Source organism: Hydra vulgaris, chromosome 02 (genome assembly GCF_038396675.1).
Source record: "Hydra vulgaris chromosome 02, alternate assembly HydraT2T_AEP".
In the NCBI taxonomy this organism is placed as follows: domain Eukaryota; kingdom Metazoa; phylum Cnidaria; class Hydrozoa; order Anthoathecata; family Hydridae; genus Hydra; species Hydra vulgaris.
This window is the reverse complement of record NC_088921.1, coordinates 52,348,022-52,361,678: the sequence shown is the minus strand read 5'-3', so window position 1 is coordinate 52,361,678 and position 13,657 is coordinate 52,348,022. Positions and strand designations below refer to the sequence as shown.

General features: G+C 28.2%; 1 protein-coding gene across 1 annotated transcript in view; it reads right to left on the bottom strand.

Moving 5' to 3' along the window:
* The window catches only part of LOC100202736 (DNA (cytosine-5)-methyltransferase PliMCI), a 105,231-nt gene that overhangs the window by 58,022 nt on the left and 33,552 nt on the right, over positions 1–13,657 (bottom strand). The window contains exons 5-11 of the mRNA XM_065791342.1: positions 6,442–6,485; positions 4,131–4,164; positions 2,502–2,582; positions 2,300–2,409; positions 1,917–2,035; positions 1,733–1,825; positions 351–436 (exon numbers count right to left, since the gene is read on the bottom strand). Of these exons, the coding sequence (XP_065647414.1) occupies positions 351–436; positions 1,733–1,825; positions 1,917–2,035; positions 2,300–2,409; positions 2,502–2,582; positions 4,131–4,164; positions 6,442–6,485 (567 nt within the window). The remainder of the gene's footprint in view (positions 1–350; positions 437–1,732; positions 1,826–1,916; positions 2,036–2,299; positions 2,410–2,501; positions 2,583–4,130; positions 4,165–6,441; positions 6,486–13,657) is intronic.

The following is a 13,657-nucleotide window of genomic DNA, read 5'->3' as shown; positions in this document are numbered from 1 at the left end:
ATATATACATACATACATACATACATACATACATACATACATACATACATACATATATATATATAAAATTTTGAACATAATTTTACAGATGGACATATGTGAAATTAACTCAAAGTTAATTTCACATATTATGTCCATCTAACAAAACAAAAATGTTCAACTTATGCATACAAAAAAAAACATTACAAAATTAAGATTACTAAACTAGAAAGCTTTTAATTGTTTTTTCACAATTCATAAACTTTTTTTTTAATAAAAATAAATATTTCATAATTATTAGTTCCTTCAAAAATTATTTATATATTTTGTTAAGTATGATTTTTGATAATACAAAAGTAATAATTTCTTACCTTACTCATATAAATTTTTTCAGTAACTGCATTCATAAATGAAGCATAATCGTCAGATGGTCTCATTAAGATGTATTCAGCAAATGCTTAAAAAAATAATATAATCAAAATTGCATGTACACATATAAGAATTTCTATTTGAAATTAGGAAGCTTGTGCTCCTTTAATTTCCCTAAATTAATAAGGTCGTGTTCCCTAAAATTCTCTAAATTAACCCTAACATTTCAGTTGCTAAAAAGATAATCTATCATTATAATTTATAAGAAAAAAAAAAAAATTTTTTTTTTTAAAGATAGTAGTTCAGTGTATAGAGGTTAAATGACCCCTCAATAACTTTATAGAAGGAAACCTTCGTCCCTAATATGTTTTGCATTTATCCATTGAAGTCATTTCTTTCGTTTTGTTCTATTATTATTCTACTTACCAAAGCTGCATTTTTTCCAATGATCTCTCAGCCAATATTTTTGTTAATCATGATTTTAATGCTCATTAGATTGAATAACTTAGCTTAAGTAGCACTAACCCAGCTGGTTTAATTTTTTTCTTTTTCTTAATCTTTTTTTTTAATCTTTTAGAGATTTCTCTAACTAACTCTAATTACTTATCATTACACTCATTGATTTTTGTCTCTGACCTTTGGTTGTGTCAAGTTTCTCTTACCTACACTCATTGATTTTTGTCTCTGACCTTTGGTTGTGTCAAGTTTCTCTTACCTACACTCATTGATTTTTGTCTCTGACCTTTGTTTGTGTCAAGTTTCTCTTACCTACACTCATTGATTTGTGTCTCTGATCGTAGTTTGTGTTAAGTTTCTTTTACCTACACTCATTGATTTGTATCTCTAACCCTAGTTTGTGCAAAGTTTCTCTTAGTCTTCTGTAAGGTGGTTTAGGTCATAATTTACTCTCACTAAAACTTCGATGTCATATTACTTCTATATCTCACGTACCCTATTATTGCACTTCATACTGGTCCAAAAATGTATTGCAAATGTTGTTGGACCTGCTCTGGCTACTCATCTTGATTCTGTCCCACCATTGTATGTTTGCATCTCTTTCCCTTTTCTAAAAATACTTCCATACTTGCTGCTTAATCAAGCAATCGTATCTTGTTCCATCAACAAAAATGCAATCTCACGTGGTTTATCAATCAGCAAAGCCACATTCTTTTTCAGTAACTGCTCCTTCATACTCAAAATATTTTTATTCATTAAAAGTTTTTCCTTGAACATCAATATTTATGAGTTCTCAATCTTATACATGTAACAGTTTTATGTTACAAATGTTAGACAAGTTTTAAATATTACATATGTTAGACAAGTTTTTTCTATAACATTTAAAATTAGTAATAAAATATTTTCTCATAAAATTATGAAATTATACCAGTTCCAAAACCAATCAGAGCATTTTCTCCGCCATCAAAACCTGCAATCCACCACTCATTGATTGGCCCCATAGCTTTAGTGGAAATGCCTCCTGGGAATAACAACAATAAAAACATTAATTAAAAATAAAAATATTACTAATAATAATTTGTAATAGTCGAAAATTATCACTAATGATTTACCCTCTATATCAGGATTTTCATCAAAAATTGGCTTAACATAACCGCTGAAAAAGAGCTCAACATTTTTCTCAATTAGACCAGTGTCAAAAGCACAAAGATGACCACACTTGTCATAAACACTAATCGAAAAACAAGAGCTTACAAGGAGTGAGAAAAAAGGTAAAACTTTTATATAACATGATATTTATCAAAACCCAAAGAATAGTTTAAATACATTAATGTAAATTACATTATAAATTAAATTAATAAATTACATTACATTTATCTTTTATTTTAATTATTTACTGTAAGATTCTTGGATCATTATGATGAATTATATAATACTAAAAAATAAGGACCAAAGAATGCAGAAAATGATATAAAAAGTTTTTTTACAAAAATACCTGAACTCTGTAACTTTGTGTTGAGGTCTATCTTCGTATGTATCAAAATCTTGCTCATTTCCAGACAATAACGATAATCTTGGATCAACCAGCATTGCAAATTCTTCCAACTAATAAAAATTTGTATTTATTCAGAAAATATAAAAAAATTCATCTATAAACCTAGGTTTAACATTCATAAAGAATATAAAAAAAAGCTCACAGCATCACTGTGGTCGCCTTGAAACAACTTTATATCATTGCTATTTAATAGTTGTCGACATTCTTTGCATTTTTCTACAGTCTAAACAATGAAATTAAAATTGAATTATCTTGGCAATAAATTTTAAAACAAAACTTCCATCATTGAATCATCAACAACATCAAATGTAAAAAGATGGCAGTTGCATGAATTTGATGCCATAAGACATGATGAATAAAATAAAAACAGCTCTGTTGTGCATAAACCAACATAACATCACTAAATTGGCAAAATATTTCAGACCTTTTATAAATATATTTTAGAGATATTTTTACTTTGTCCAACATAGAAGAAAAAAATTACCAATCAGAAACTAATGCATATTTACAAGCACATTGTTACCATATACTTTTCAAATACTTAGTAAAAAACAACTTTAATAAAAGAACTATAAAAATTTAATAAAAGAACTATATATATATATATATATATATATATATATATATATATATATATATATATATATATATATATATATATATATATATATATATATATTATATACACTAATATAGTATATATATACACACTAATATAGTATATATATTATATATACTATAGCAATTATAATAATATAGTACTATACTAGTATATAATAATAATATAGTATTATAGTAGTGTATAATAATATAGTATAATAATAGTATAGTAATATTATAATAATATAGTATATATATTATATATACTAACAAATTTAATAAAAGAACTATAAAACTATGATATAGTTACAAAAGAAAGTAAAAAGTTGAATACATTTTAAAGATTTTTCTGACTGAAAAAATATAAAGAAAAAAGAAATTAAATATGTTTCTTAGGTGTAAGTTATATGGCAGGCACTCAAGCTTATTAACAAAACCATCCAAAATTATAGAAGAAATGAAAGTTTACATTTTTTGTTTAAATTTAGATTATATAATTATAATAAATTTGTTCAAATTTAAAACAATAAAGGAATGGCAAATCATGATTTAAAAAAAAAAATTCAAATTGTCTACATCGAGAGATTTTTTGAATTGTTTATGATTGGAGACATCGGTATATGGTTGACCTATTTTCTATTTCCACAACTGGAAATCTCTTTCAATTAGAAATTTCCAATTCAAAGAATTAATTAAAGTACATTAAAAATTGAACTTTTTGTCAAATTTTGAAATTTCTCATTGAACTGGTAGGGAATGTTAAGTTCATGTTTCATCAAGTTATTCCGACAACTTTTTTTATTCCAGTGGACAACTAAGACAATTATTTTACAAATTAATTTCAATAAAATAATAAAAACCTTTAAAAAATGCTATTACAACATTGCACAAATATCATTCCTAATCAGATCAAAGTTAATTTCAAGTCAATTGTTATTTAAGTTAACAACATTCAAGTATTTATTTTAGATATTTATTTTTTATAGGTTATTTTGGATTATCTTTATAAGATAATCCAAAATAATATCTGTGATTAAATAGTGGCGATTACATAAAATCACACTGCACAAATATTTTATATGATACTGTATAAATATTTAAATATATTAGAAATACAAAAAAAAAACTATTGTAATACAAACAGTAACAAAAAATTAATTACAAGACAAACCTTCATTCCAGGCTTTTCTGAACTTGTTAAGAAACTACAAGAAAAGTACACTTTACTTAAATATTGAAAATTAATATTAATACAGACTTCGGCAGGAGAATATAATCACAAGAGCGGAGAAAAGCTCTCCTAAAACAAACATGGCGAGCAATGCGAGCTGCTTTTCTAAACTGCTTTTTCGAGATCTTTTGGTTTTTGCACAAGCTATCTACTTATTTATACAAAAATTGCTTATTAAATACAAAATTTGGCATTATACTTGTTACAAGCATTGTAACGTTAATATTACAATAATATATACATAACAAGCATCATTTATTGCGCCGCGAAAAAATTCTTTAGACTTAAATTTTTTTTGTTGCAAAAACTGTGCCTTTTAAAAAGCATTGCAGTTTATTAGCCCATTAATTTATTTATATAAAAATGACCTCGTGTTTTTCATTTTAGTCACAATGATAATTATACTTTTGAGAGAAAAAATTATACTTTTGCGAGAGCTGTAAATTGCTTCCTTAAATTGTATTAGGAGAATGTAGGTGAGAGCTAAAACTCTTGCTTCCCACCGAGGCCTGTTAATAAATATATTAATAATAATAATAATAGTAACAACAACACATATGACTGTACAATATGGTATTTCAAGGTTTATAAATCTGTGTTTCCTTTTTTTTTAAATACAGTAACAAAATATATACAATATATTTTATAAACATTTTATTTTATATATTATATATAAAATATAAATAAATATTATATTTTGTATACCGTAGTGCTTAACTATAAAAAAAACTAGAAAAGTCTTTCTTTAATTAAAGGAATCATGTAATAATTAAGTAATAATGAAATATTAAAAATTGTAAACATAAAGATTTAAAAAAATGCATTTTTTCTTTTTTAAACATGTTGAATCCTAACAAGGTTATCAGCAACCACAATTTAAGTTGGGAGTTAACAGAAAGTAAAGTAACATATTAAAAAGCACACAAACTGTTGAAAGTCTTGAAAAACTAAAAAACTCAGGAAAATACGAAGAAAAAAAATAGAGAATTTGAAAGCATCAATGTTCCAAGAAAAAAACTAGACGACTAAAAGTATTTTGAACATAAACTATAATTACAATAAAATGATGCAACTTAGCTTAATGATGATTCACAAATAATTGAGTTAATGTGAGTGTTAATGATGATTCACAAACAGTTGATTTAATGCTAATGTTAATTGAAAAAAAGTTGAGTTAATGCTAATGTTTATTGCTAAATGCTATTTCAGTTAATGAATAAGCAGCAATGATAATAATTGCAGAAAAGAGAAAGAGATGCAACCTTACAATTATGAGACAGAAGCTCAAACTTGGCCAACAATAGGATGAATGAGATTTAGAAGTTGTAGAAGATTCAAGTTTTAGTGACATAATAATATTGTCTGGACCACCTTGGAGATAACATGGAGAAACTGAGCTCATGCTAAAGTTAAAGACAAGACACAAATTAGGGAGTGAAGCGAAGTGATTAGGGTTGTCGGGAAAACTATAAAAAGATTGAGAAAGACAAAAACTCTAAGTTCTAGTGTTCAAAAGAAAAAGATGATTGAGTAAAGTGGTGCTAAACAAAAGCACATTAAGAAAACAGTCACAGTATTCAAACCTGGTTTCACAACAAATAGATGAATTGATATGCACCTAGGCAAAGCATGTGACTATTAGAGTCTTTACAAACCAAATAACTATTCCAACAACACTGAGATCCAAAGTTAAAACAGCCAAATTTAAATCAACCTCACAAAGAGCAGATGGGTCTGGTGCTTTTTTCGTAATATAAAATTCAATAGATAAAAGGTTACTTCAAAGACCACAACTATTTGTAAAAGATATATTGAAATAATTTAGTGGTAATAATGATTTTTTAATGTTTAATACCTTATAACACTATTATCATATTTAACTATTAGAGACACTTACTTAATCATAGATAGTGTATGCCTCCTTAACGATAATATAGCTGCCTCAGCACTTATAATTAACTTAAAATCATAAATAATAGCTCCTTATGTAGCCTCCAAATTACAAACTAAAAGCACTAACAGCGAAAACACGTGTATGATGGTAATAATAACACTCTAAAATTTTACAGCTGTTGATGGACACAGGCCCTATGAGAGCTAACTCAGAGTTTACAGCTGTTGATGGAATCAGGCTCTCTGAGATCTGATAGGAAATAAATCAGAGTTTATTCTCTGAGAGCTTTGAACTTTGAGTTTGGCAAACTTTAATACTAGCTGGCCTTAAAATCTTTGAAAATTTTCATGAACATACCTTGTATTTTTTTCTTTAATATCACCATTAGTTCTTTTTTTTTTCTAAATACATCAAAAAGAATAAAAATAATTATATAGCGTGAAAATATTACTTAACTAATAGCAGTAATTAGTAATAACAGTAATAATAGAATTATTTATAAAAATAACAAAATAATAACTTAAGTAAAAATGGAAGATGCGAACCATGATTAAGCTTTGATTCTTAAAAATTTTTAAGAAAAAAATACTAGTTACATATATTACAATGGTTTGCACATTAGGAACCTTGTTCTTTATGATCATGTTTAAAACATCTTATCCTTTTTGTAATCTTAATTTAAATTTTTTGTGTTAATTTTGTGTGTTAATTACTAAATTAGCCAACCAAAATTCTGTGTTTAGTGGCAAAAAACATTCAATTAAAAAAATGAATTGACCAAGACTGATTTTTACTATATATATCAGGGGCTATTTTAGACCATTTTCGACAGTGTCAACTGTATTTAAGCGCCAATTTGGGCATGCCCAAATTAAAAATTGCAGACCCTTTTTTTACGGCAAATATTAGTTTTTTCATGAAAAAATGCCAAGATTCTGGAATATTTCTGCTTAATTTCTCCGGGATGGGGTACCGCCACCCCAAGTTTTTTTCCTAGAATAGCCCCTGTATATATATATATATATATATATATATATATATATATATATATATATATATATATATATATATATATATATATATATATATATATATATATATATATATATATATATATATATATTATATTATTTACTATATATCAGCATGGAAAATAAGGAATTCACACGTCTTGGGAATCATGAGAAACTGTCACGGAAAACTCCGAAAAAATCCTTTGGAGGGAATGATCTTTACATATTACTGTTCCCAAAAATGCAAAAAATGAAATCTTTTGTGACTGTCCGAGAAAAAAAAATCAGTTTGAATTTTTTCATTTATTCCTTAAAATTATGAAATGACAACTCTGACTCTTTTTGCATTTTTACAGCATATCTAAACAAATTCTACTCAAGCACTCTTTATATATGGATAATAAGATGAATGTGTACACAATAATCTTTAAAAAGGATTCCTAAATCAAGCCAAACAGATTATAAACTCTTGATGACTTTAGACACTCTTGCTGTTGAAGTCAACCATGCATGTTGTGAGCCACTTTGCATACTCTGGATGGTTGTTGGGCCTTTTGTATCTTTCCCAATGATATTTGAAGCTGTGATGCAGTGCCTCAGTGGCTTGCTCACTGTATTTGCCAAGTGATTTATTTTTCAACAGAATAAAGTCTTCCACATGGAAGAACACTGCATGAACTTTTGGGGTGACACTGACCCCTTGGAGAGAAAGGTATGATGCTCTGAAGGCCTGAATCTTTGAAGCGAAGTGAGGATCAAGGGTGCTGCCAAAGCAGGAGGACACTACAGCATCAAACTTTTGAAGAGTGTCGATGATGCCGAAAATATTAAAGGCACAATCCTGTATAAATAAATGCTCAAATTTAGTAAAGAAAAATAAAAACAAAACACTATACCATGTACATCTGAAGAGATTAGCATAAGGTAAGTTGTAAAACTTAAAAAGGAGGAACAAAGAGCTGTCTGGTTTGTCGAAGAGTGGCAAGTGAATGACATTCTTGAACAGTTGTGCTTGTTTTGGATCTTGCCCATGTACCTGAAACACAAGAACAACTTTATTTTTCTAATTTTTCTATTAAATTGACATTAATGAAAGAATAAAGGTTAGATCTGGTATCAAGAAACAGTTATTGTTGTTTGAATTGGTAACTGATATAGTCAAAAATTCAGACTGTTATAAATTTTCCACATAAAGAAGGAATGTAATTTTTACCTGAAAGGCATCAAAGCACTGTCGCAGTGACCCAAACGCCCGAAGGTTCCCTTTTTGAGAGAGTTTTTTTCTTCAACATCACACCAAGTGCAGGGATGTGAGCAGGAATGGGACTGAATGCCACATACAATGTTGGCCAGTTTTTCAGTCGCAGGAGAGGAGAAAGTCAACTCCATCAGGATGGATTAAGTCAAGGATCTTCTGAATGTTGGTGTAGTTTTCAGGAACATCTTCAGCAATAGCAATCAGAAGCTGGCACTTGACGCTTGTGTCTTTTGCCACCTGAAGCCAGAGTCTTTTTTCGAGGGGGAGATTGTAAGTCTTCAGGTTGTTCAGCTTCTTGAACTCCGAGGCTGATCTTGAGAAAGCCTCCTCCACCATCAATGCTAAGCTTCACAACATGTTCTGAGTAAATTTTCCTTTGGAGCAGCAGCTGATCAAGAAGGTCTGCTAGTTTGATGCAGTGAAAAACAATTTGACTTCTTTTTTCTGTTTTGTCAGTGGTGATCTCAATTGTAGATTGGGTAAAGTATTCTGCTAAGCTCTTGCCAAGCTCAGCAAACATTGCGTGAATGTTTGGCTACAAAACTCGAGCCTGGGAGAAGTGATTAAGTGTGGACACTAGCTTATTTACAGACTGATTTGACAGCCTGGTGTTGGGTTTAAGTGCAACTTCAAGCCAACACTCCTAAGTCTCAAGCGCTCAAAACATCAGCTTCAGGGAAGAGATTTTTGGCACTGGATGGACCTAGGATCACAGAGGAATTCTCATTACTAATTTACAAAAATCTCTTAAGTATTTAAACCACGAAAATAATGTAGCAGTACCTATTAAGAACAATAAGTTTTACCTTTCTTCACTCGCAAAGGGCGCCCACCAGAGGCTTGAGTCAGTTCCATGTGGAGAGGCTTCCTTGGCAGTAACTACAGATGCTGCAATTTGCTCTTCAACCTTAGGGTTTTCAAGTGCAAGTGCTGTCATATTTTCACTGAAGGAGGCATTGATGCATTTGTGTGGCACCCCTCTTCCAATGATTGAAAGGCAGTCTGAGCACCTCCGCTGTGTTGCTTAAGGCTGTGCTGAATTTGAAGATGGTGGGTTGTCCAGAGGATGCTTTTCAAGGAGCTTCATCCGCCCTATCTTACAGATAAAACAGTCACATGCTTGCTCTCTTGTAACTGGTCTCATCCTGATAGAGGAGAAGTCAAAGACAGGAGAAATGGTGACAGACTCTCCCCTTGCTTTTTTTTATTTAAAGATTGGTCCTTTAGACATATTGGGAAGAACTAACAAATCCTGTCTAATAAAAAATTACATATCAGGAAATGGTATCATTTATGGCTTGTTAGAATAGATATAAAACTTTAAAAAGGATTTATATTAATATATTTATATTTTACTTATTTTTTCTTAGTAAAGATGTTTTTGGTCAAATTCATCTCAGTATCCATATCTAAAGAGTGCTTGAGTAGAACTTGTTTAGATATGCTGTAAAAATGCAAAAAGAGTCAAAGTTGTCAATTCATGATTTTAAGGAATAAATGAAAAAATTCAAACTGATTTTTTTTTCTCGGACGGTCACAAAAGATTTCATTTTTTGCATTTTTGAGAACAGTAATATGTGAAGATCATTCCCTCCAAAGGATTTTTTCGGAATTTTCCGTGACAGTTTCTCATGATTCCCGGGACGTGTGAATTGAAGGCGAGCAGTCAATTCGACCAGCCAACTCAAGGAATTGACGCTCAATTGTTTTTTTGGACAGTCAAAATTTTTCTTTTTTCTTTGTTTAAATCTTAGTAATAGTTCTTCTTGACTAAACTTTATAAATACAAAAATAAGTTAATGCTTTGAAGGGTAAAAAATAAAAATTATTTTAATAATAACAATTTTAAATAAAATCAATGTTTTTTTTAAAAGTGCAAACAGGCAATTGATAATTTTTAATTTATTTAAAAATAGTTAATTTCAAAAAACTTTCACACATTTTATATCTCTTGCTCATTAAAATCATTTCAAAAACCGCTAATGTTAATGAGTTAATAATAATGCTGCTAACTATTGTTTGCAGATACTATTTAAACTGAATATTTAATACTTTAAATTGTTTTAAACATTCGTCTTCTTAGTATTAAACAATATGTTTAATGAAGCAAATTTTAAAAATTAAATTTTAAAACATTAAACAATTTGTTTAATGAAACACTATAAAAATTATTAAATTAACATAAAACGAGATTTTAAATAAATATATATGTATTTTTAATAATATTTAATAATATTTAATAATTTTTAATAAAAAAAAAAAAAAACTGCAAGCGCTCAATTAGTAATTTTTAATTTATCTAGAAACCATTCATTCATTTATTTGCAATTTATTTGCAAAACTTACAAGAAAATAAATAAAACAATTTAGAGAAAAATAAAACTAACTGACTTAGTGCAGATGAAAAAAAAAACTGTTCATAGTTAAATAAATACAAATGAATAGGTTTAAGATTTAAATGCTTGAGAAAACTATGTTACAAATGTAGACATACTTATGCCAATCTTCTCTCAGCAATTTAATCTAGGTACAATTATTATTATACTGTAGTAGTGTTCAATAAAAAGCAATTATGAAATAAATATAATCAAAATACAGATGAGAAATTATTGAAAACAAAAAAAATTGCATCCATTAGGCTAGCAAACGCTTTGGCAATTGCAAACAAATAATTTTTTCACTTATTTCATAACAAATTTTTTTTTAAATAAATTAAGTAATTTGATGAAAGTTCACCGTTACTTGAAACTTGCACAATTAACATTATAAGAAGAACATCTTGTTGATGTCATTGCAAGCCAATTAGAAACTATTAATAATGCTTATTTACAATATGCTTAGCTGTAAAAAAAAAATAAAAAAAATACAAGTAATGACTATATAATGGCTTCAAAAAAATTAAAAAAAAAATTTAGTTAAGCGCATTCAATAAAATTTATTGATTCAAAAATTCAATAAAATTTATTGATTTGGTTTTTTTGTTTGGAATAATTATTGATAAAAATTATTAAGGATGAAAGAATAAATGGTGTAAGTAACTATTGTTTAGTTATTTAGTAACTTGCAGAAGGGATTGTAACAAGTAATTTAGTAACTCAGGAATTGAAACAAGTAACTTAAGTAACTTAGTTAAGTGGAAACAATTGCTTCAGATGTCCTACTAAGGCCTAAATTATTTTCAACAAATTTTTTTTTTACTTTCCAGTCTAACTATATAGAAAGATGATTTTAGAAAAACAAGAGCAGCTAAAGATGCTGATGAAGATATTGGTTTACAGCTTATTAACTTATACATAATGTATTTTATTTTGGCTTGATTATTCAATGTTTTATTAAACTTTTAAACATTCTATTTGACTATTTGACGATTCTCACCATTAAGTTAAAAAAATTACTATTAATTACTTGCGATATTAATTACTTGCGATATTGATTACTTGCAATATTAATTACTATGCGTTTACTAGTTCATAAACATATCTTTTGACATTTATTTACATTACTTTTGACTTTTATTATACACTAATATTTTATTACAGGCATCTTTGATAAACATATTTTCCTCTAGGACCAACAAAGAAAACTATTTACTCCATCCAACGAATCTTTCAACTATTTACTCTGGCTAAATTATTTTTGTCATTACCACATAGCAACATGAGGGAATATAACCAAGAAATCAATCAGGCCAGTTCAAATTTTACAAGTTACAGTTTAAAAATATTGCCTGGTTTACAGCTCTAAAAATAGAATAAAAACTGAAGAAATTGGTGTATTAGATACCGTGCTAGACTCTAGTGTTTAGAGAAAAAAAACAAGATTGGAAAAAAAAAACAGGCGGCAACTGATAAATAAGAGAAAAATAAATAAACGGTGAAGAAACTGTTTGTCAGTCATTTTTACCCTTCTGGTAGTCACAGCCCACTTTTAAAGTTTTATCAAACACACTGCAAACTTAATTGTAAATGTATAGAGAAAGAAATTAAAGCATTTAAAAAAACAATAACCATTTATTAGTATTAAGTAAGAATTAGCACATGAAAGCTGTTTAATGAGAAAGTTGCTGCTGCCTCTGTTATAAACTTTAAATTAAGGAAATCTTAGGAAGTGCAAAAACTTTGAGTTAACTCCTGCATCTACTCTCTTTTTCCGAAGCTTACCTAGAAGAGCTTTTAGTTTTTCAGTTGCACCAACTATATTTACCACAGTATCTTGAAGAGACAGATATATATTGCTCAAATAACTGGAAATTCAAGTTTTTATTCTCCAGATTTTGGTACAGTGAAGTTTCTTTATCTTTCAGAAATATTTCCATGCATAACTCAAATAAGCACTTTAAAACTTGTCCTCTTGATAACCTGTAAACTTCTGTATAATAGAGTAGTACTTTGTTTTCAGATCCCATTTTGTGATGAACTTTCTTAAAAAGATGGCAATTTAAAGCCCTGGCTCTTTTGAAGTTAATTATTTAAATGGCTCTTTTTGGTAAAGTAGACAAAGTTCATGATGCCAGTAAATTTCGGTGTAAGAAACAATGAATTATTGTGACATAAGGGATCTTTTTCTTCACCAATCCAGCAAGTGTTTCAAGCATTGCAGGTGCTTCATCTATACAAACTGTCAAGCTTTTTTTTCCAACCAAAGTTGTGTTTTATGAGATAACTTTTTATCTTACTCAAGATGCCCATTGCTTTTGTAGTTCCCAAAAAAAAGTTGCAAAAAAGAAAAATTTCTTCCATACTTGACATTTCTATATTTACATAAGGTATGGCTACACTGTGTTACATATGTGCTCTTGCCCAATTACATGCAAAATGAACAAGGCAAAAGATTCAGTTCTTTAATGCCTTGCTGCAAATTGTTAAAAGACATTTTTACAATAAGGTACCACATTAAATTTCTTTGATCTTTACTACAAACAAGTTTCACTATGTCTTGTAAACAAGACTTAGAAGAGATTATACAATAGTGTATGTATATATGTATGTATGTTTGTTTGTAAAAACAAAGCACAAAGAAACAAATAAAAGCTTATCAAAAACTTTATAGCATTATGTAACAAAAACTAATTTTTATTCTATAGCTTTTTGCACCAAAAATTAATAGCAAGGAATGATATTTGTTATATAATATTTTGTGAACTATTTTAACTATTATGATATTCTTATGGTAAAATTATGGTACAGCTCTTATTTTGGGCAGTATTATTTAAAACTATCACTTTATTAATATAATAACAAATCTTTAAAGAATTAGTATGCAACTATAATGTAAAAATGTTATATGTAATATAACATTCTTA